The sequence below is a fragment of the Berghia stephanieae genome, chromosome 13 (genome assembly GCF_034508935.2).
Source record: "Berghia stephanieae isolate SIO BIC M18660-M18661 chromosome 13, UCSD_Bste_1.3, whole genome shotgun sequence".
Taxonomy (NCBI): domain Eukaryota; kingdom Metazoa; phylum Mollusca; class Gastropoda; order Nudibranchia; family Aeolidiidae; genus Berghia; species Berghia stephanieae.
Window position 1 is genome coordinate 829,380 of NC_088372.1, and position 6,170 is coordinate 835,549.

The following is a 6,170-nucleotide window of genomic DNA, read 5'->3' on the forward strand; positions in this document are numbered from 1 at the left end:
ACAGTGACGAGCGGGCGACACTCCCTTTTTGTGACCCGCCCTGATTTGTATCGTAATGAGCTGTTCCCAGACCCTACCTTGCTGCACAATGTGGCACCCTCTGGTGTTTGTTCATTTTTTACGTGACAAGATCAAACCACAGACGATGAGAGCGATTTATAAATTCAGTTTTCCTCCAACCGAGTCATCAATCACATGAAGTGTTGCTGTCCAGCTATTGGATATTTCTTAACAAAGTATGTAAACACGCTGCTTTGTTTATGAAAGTTGTAAACATACCCATATGTCAAGCTGAACAGAATGATCAATCGTGATGTTAGTTATTTCAAAAGCATTGAACACATTTCATTATGTGGGTTGCTTTGAGCATATTTTGCAATGTGACCAATGACCTCGAACACATGTAAAGGTAATTTAGATCATCCTCATGATCTTTAAGGTGTTGAAAATTTTAAAAAAATGACATCATCGGAGATATTCTTCGGATCTCAGGATACATGGTTTTTAATTTATCATTATTGTTTATGTGCTGATCCCTAGACAAATTATAACTGTCCATAATGACACCAACAGTTTAGCCTTGTCAGAAATAGACATATCATTAAAACAATCAGTTATGGTAATTACAAGAGTGAAACAAATAGAAAATGCTACCCAGGTAATGATTGGTTTTAATGTTTTCCTGTGTTTTAATATGTATCTAACATTCTTTGCACATTTTAATTCTTTTTTCTTTATCACCAATTTCAGAATGTCTACTACTTTGAGAAATTATATAAGAGCTGTGAATTTATCCAAAATACTCGTAATTGCGGCGGCGGTGACGTTCACAACTATTCTTGTATTCTCAACTGACATCGATCTCTCTACAGTCCGTCGATTTCTACAAAATGTCACCAATAAGCAAGCATATCTTGAAGGAGACTTTTCTAGCTCCGTAGGCAAATTTTTCAGCTCAAGGTATTTACCTAACTCCGTCCAAATGAGAATTGATGAGAAATCATGGATGGAAAACGGAGTGATATATCGACCAACTGAAAAAAAGAATCATAAAAATGAAAAAAATCCCTCTCCAAAGCTGGCAGCCTTCGAACCTCTCGTCCCATTCAATAAGACCTGGTTCTTCTCGGGATCCAAATTACCAACGCCCTCTGTGACAAAAAAAGAAGATAATTCTATGGTACGAGCCGGTTACGTACACGGTTCGATCAGAGAGTTTGTATCCTCTACGATTTTGTCCAGATTTTCCATGTTCCATGACGACGAATAAGAAATATTTCAACGAGAGTTCTTTACTTGTTTTCAACGGTTAGATGCAGAATTTTTGTTTTGTTTTTAATAGTAAGATAAATATTTCTTTGTTTGTTTTTAATGGTAACTTACATGCTTCTCTGCTTGCCTTCTATGGTACGATGCAGAGTTTTTTGCTTGTTTTCAATGGTAACGTACATATTTTGTAACCAATGGTAAGTCACAGATTCTTTGCTGTTTTTAAAATGTAACATAAATAGTTCTTCGTTTGTTTTCAATGAGAACTTAGATATTTCTTTTCTTGTTATCAACGATAGCTTTTATAATTCTTTGCTTGTTTCCAATGGTAAATTACACTCTTTGTTTGTTTTAAAACATTCTTTCATCTCAACTGGGCAGACACATTAATACAATTTTATAATTTATAGTTCAAAAGTCAAATTTTACAATCTGGTTTCCTCAGACATAAGACGCCCCACCTAATGGGTAGTGAATCATAAAAAGAATTATTTTTGTTGTAGGAGGTGGAGGTTGTTCCTTTTGTGAACATTATCAATTCCTATCAATACAACTCATCATTCAGTCAAATTTCTCTTTTTTTCAAAACTACATTCTAAATTTTTAGAACTTAAGTCACGACGATATAATACGATGTGGCCATGTGGTCATGTGATCGAAAGGTCCAGGGTTTGATTCCCGTTCTGAGCCCCGCATAGTTGAGTCTTTGGAAAAGACTCTGTTTTCACCTTCTCTTTTCGGGTGTAAAAGGAGTACCTGGCTGTAATCTGTCCTAACAGGCATCATATCTTGTCCAACTTGTTAAGCGGTGCTGTTTGCTAAGGACCCCCTGTTAAGCGCTTAGAGCACGTTTGGTGTATATTGCGTAAAATACACAGGTACAAAAGTTATTTTACACATGTTTTGAGTCAATTCATTTGAAATTTAAGAGACAAAATTGGACAAATGTTATTATGTGATCCAAACTTCATCAACACAAAGGTATTGTTCTAAAAATAACGACGACCCAAAACCACAAGTTTTGCTATTTTGATTTGTTTCATTTTCTATGTTTTTATTTCTGAAAATGTATAAAAATTAAAAACAAGAGTATAACTTTATAACTATTTTATATTTTCCTCACAGCTGCAGTTTTGAAAAAAGACCCACCGCATCGAGTATCCCCAGATCAACTATTCATGTTACACAATGTAGAAGCACCAACATCGTCAAAGTTAAGACCCAAAAGGTTCTCGACACCGCAGTGGCGGAGCGTTTTCAACTGGACTATGGACTATAGAACGGATTCCACTTTCCCAATCTACTACGGTGTCGTCCGAAGAAACCCTAATCCCCCGACCCACAAAAACTACACCCAAGTTCTCCTTTCTAAATCAAATGGTACCGTCGCCTGGATGGTCAGCAACTGTGGAGCATCTAGCAAGCGAGATGAGTACGTGAAAGAACTCAAAAAGCACATCAACGTAGACATTTATGGAGGATGCGGCACCTTCAAGTGTGACAGAAAGAGCGACGAAAGTTGTAACAATGATATCGCTACCAAATACAAGTTTTACCTTGCTTTTGAGAACTCGTTATGTCCGAATTATATCACTGAGAAGTTCTTCCGGTTTATGTCACGTGACATCATCACAGTTTCCCGAACTTTTAAGGGCATCCTTGACCTTCAAGCTGCTCCCGGGACATACATTGACACAAACAATTATTCATCCCCTGTAAAACTGGCCGAATATTTGAATTATTTGGATAAGAATGACACGGCATATCTGAACATTCTCAGAGAAAAAGACAAATACATTTACGTCTTTGAAGACTGGCCGTTAAGGAGGAATGATGGATCGATTCGTTTTATGCACTATCATTGGGAAGCGGTCCCCTTTTGCCAGGTTTGTCAGAGACTATGGAATCTAAAAGCCAATAATTCAGAGAGAGTGGATGATGTATTAAAATGGTTTGACAGCAAGACGTGCGTCCAGCCGACCGATTTAGGGTAATGAGAAATATAAATAACACATAACCTATGGTCATAAAACGGTGCATGTATGCTATATGGACAAGTGATATGTGATTTGTCTTCCGACCGGAAATTACATAAATCGAGATAATTGTCAGTATTAATAGTAGTTGGAGGTATTTTGCGTAAAAGTGTAACTCAATAAAAAATATTTTAAGATGACGTCGCCTAAAAGTCTAATAAAGTGTGAGAATAATGAGAAAAAGACAAATATATGTAAGTCTTTGAAGACTTTCCATTAAGGAAGCCAAGTTAACGGAACATTTTATTTGTTCACGAACATATATTTTCTGGATTTAAACTCTTATAAAATGCTCCGCTCACTTACCGTAGAATGATTCCCCAATGTTATGAATGGTGCATGTCAAGTTTGTCAAAGAATTGGTTGTGCTGAAATGTATTCTTTTCCATTCAATGGGATGAGGTCTGTAAAAAAAACAAAAAAACAACGCGGTGTTTTTCATTACATGATATGATAATATATATTATGATATGATTTGATATGAGATGATATGGTTTGATATTATATAGTATATGATATTACATATTATGTAATTTGATATGTTAAGATATTTTATGATATGTTAAGATATAACATGTCATAACACGACATGGAATGATTTTATGATATGATTTGAGATTTAATTTCCTATCTTTGTTATGTAACTACTCGTTTAAATGTGGCATTGTTATGTAGATCGGTATTTCTCAACTGTAGAACTGATAATGAAGATAATACTTTCATGATTGAATCAAAGAAGCACAGACTAGCGAGAGTTTTAGAAAACAATGAAATTGTTGACGTCAGTGAGCATGAATGCATTCTCAAAATTGAACGAAGGAAAACCAGCCGAAAAAAGGTCTCAAAGAATGTGGATACCAATTGCGCTCCGTTTACAATTATATTTTCAACATGTCTATCCATTGTACCTCCAATCAAGACATTTGGAAAACGTCCGAAATAAAACCTGCCCCGCCCCCCTCCCTCCCCAAAGAAAAAAAATCATAAGATCAATGAACGACTTGAGACCAGTGTGGTGCGCACGCATGAATACATATCCAACGTTTTTAGTTTTAGGTCAAATTGTCATTCAAGCAGAAGGAGAAAGATACAAATTATGGTGAATATAAGCACTAATACCATACCATTTGTTTACAAAATATCTAATAATTTACTTGGAGGGTTAGAATAAACGTATTCTTTCCTTTCTTTGTACTTATTAACCTCGTTATATTTTATCGTGCAATAACTCACAAGCTCGTAATGTTATTGGGCACGATAAAAATAACTCGTTTAATAAATACAAAGAAATAAGAGAATCATATATTATTCAACGCTCACAGAATATTTGTGCACATTTTATTGACTTGAATTATGGTGTTAAAGACAGCTCTTTGACGATTAAATATTATCTGATGTTCACATGACTATATATCCAAGTATTTTTATTATTATTATTATTATTATTATTATTATTATTATTATTATTATTATTATTATTATTATTATTATTATTATTATTATTATTATTATTGATGATGATGATGATGATGATATGATTATTATTATTATTTATTATTATTATTATTATATTATATTATTATTATTATTATTATTATTATTATTTATTTATTTATTTATTTATTTATTTATTTATTTTTTAAAGAAACCCACCGAAACCCATAGCCCCAGGTTCACTCCCTGCTTAGTGTACACTTCCATGAGTCCCAGGTTCATTCCACATTGCTGCCTAGTTCCCATAACTTCGGGTTTCGCCGGGTTTTGGCGGGTTTCGTATAAAAGAAACACCCCTATCTGGGTCTACTGTTACTAATACTTCACCTTTTATTCCCAAATTCTTCCAGGTTTGATCCCAATGCAACGTTTCCAACCTTCAGCCACAGGCCGATAACCAGTTTGCCCAGGGTTGGACATATCGTATCGTAATATCGATATATTAACATGAATGACAATATCGAATGACATCGATTTCAAAACACCCTATAGATATTCGCTTTGTAATGATTATTTGTTCCCGTGGACTTTGTTTTGAACATTAAATGTGTATTTTGTTCCTCTTTTAATTTACCTTATATTAATTTGATTAATGATAATAACGGATTTATAGTACTTTCCGAGTCATTAGGCTCATGGAGCTGGAGTTTATCCCGGTTTCTTTAGCGTGAAACGGACGATAGCAATTTCTATTGCAAAATTCATTCCACCAGATCAAACATACCCAGTTCCCCATTCACAGGGAAGGGGGATCAGATATAAATTTCGACTGCACTCGGGATCAATCTTGGACCATTTGCGTATGAAGCGAACGCTCTACCAACTGGGCTATTGGGATCCCCACTAATGGTTGTATTAAACTTTTGTTTATATGTGCATTTCTTATCGGTTTTAGATACAAGAAGATTCCAGAAAATTAAGTTTGTACCTACAATTTTTACCTTCAACATTCGTGACGTCACTTCCCTCGTAATGACGCATAGTAACTTAGTAACTGGTTCTAAACTATTGGAACAAAGGATGACACCAGTATAGAGCTTCTCATGTGTGAAATGAATACTTTACAAAGACCAGCGCTGCCTCTGTCGACATAACAAAATGTATTTGTAATATCGCCTTTCAAGTCATCGTGTCTCGTCATAAATTTTCAGTGTCGATGTTCGCCTGAGATCAAAGATTGTAAACCGCATTGAGTGTTTATGTGGCCTTGTGATATGACACTCGCTTTCGTATCGGGTGGTCCTGAGTTCGAGGATCGCTCGGCACATAGATTAGTCCTTGAAAAACGTTCTTTACTTACATTCTCTAACCGTACTCAGGTGTAAAATGAGTACCTGGACGTTAACAGCGTTGTCTCTGTCCAAAAAAAAA

General features: G+C 35.2%; 1 protein-coding gene across 1 annotated transcript; it reads left to right on the forward strand.

The window, feature by feature from the left end:
• Window positions 1-774: 774 nt before the first annotated feature.
• LOC144958888 (glycoprotein 3-alpha-L-fucosyltransferase A-like) lies at window positions 775-5,356 on the forward strand. The gene is made up of 3 exons (XM_078891156.1): window positions 775-1,308; window positions 2,395-3,259; window positions 5,150-5,356. Exons 1-3 carry the CDS (start codon window positions 1,257-1,259, stop codon window positions 5,229-5,231), a joined length of 999 nt encoding a protein of 332 aa, XP_078747282.1. The 5' UTR covers window positions 775-1,256; the 3' UTR covers window positions 5,232-5,356.
• The last annotated feature ends 814 nt before the right edge of the window (window positions 5,357-6,170 follow it).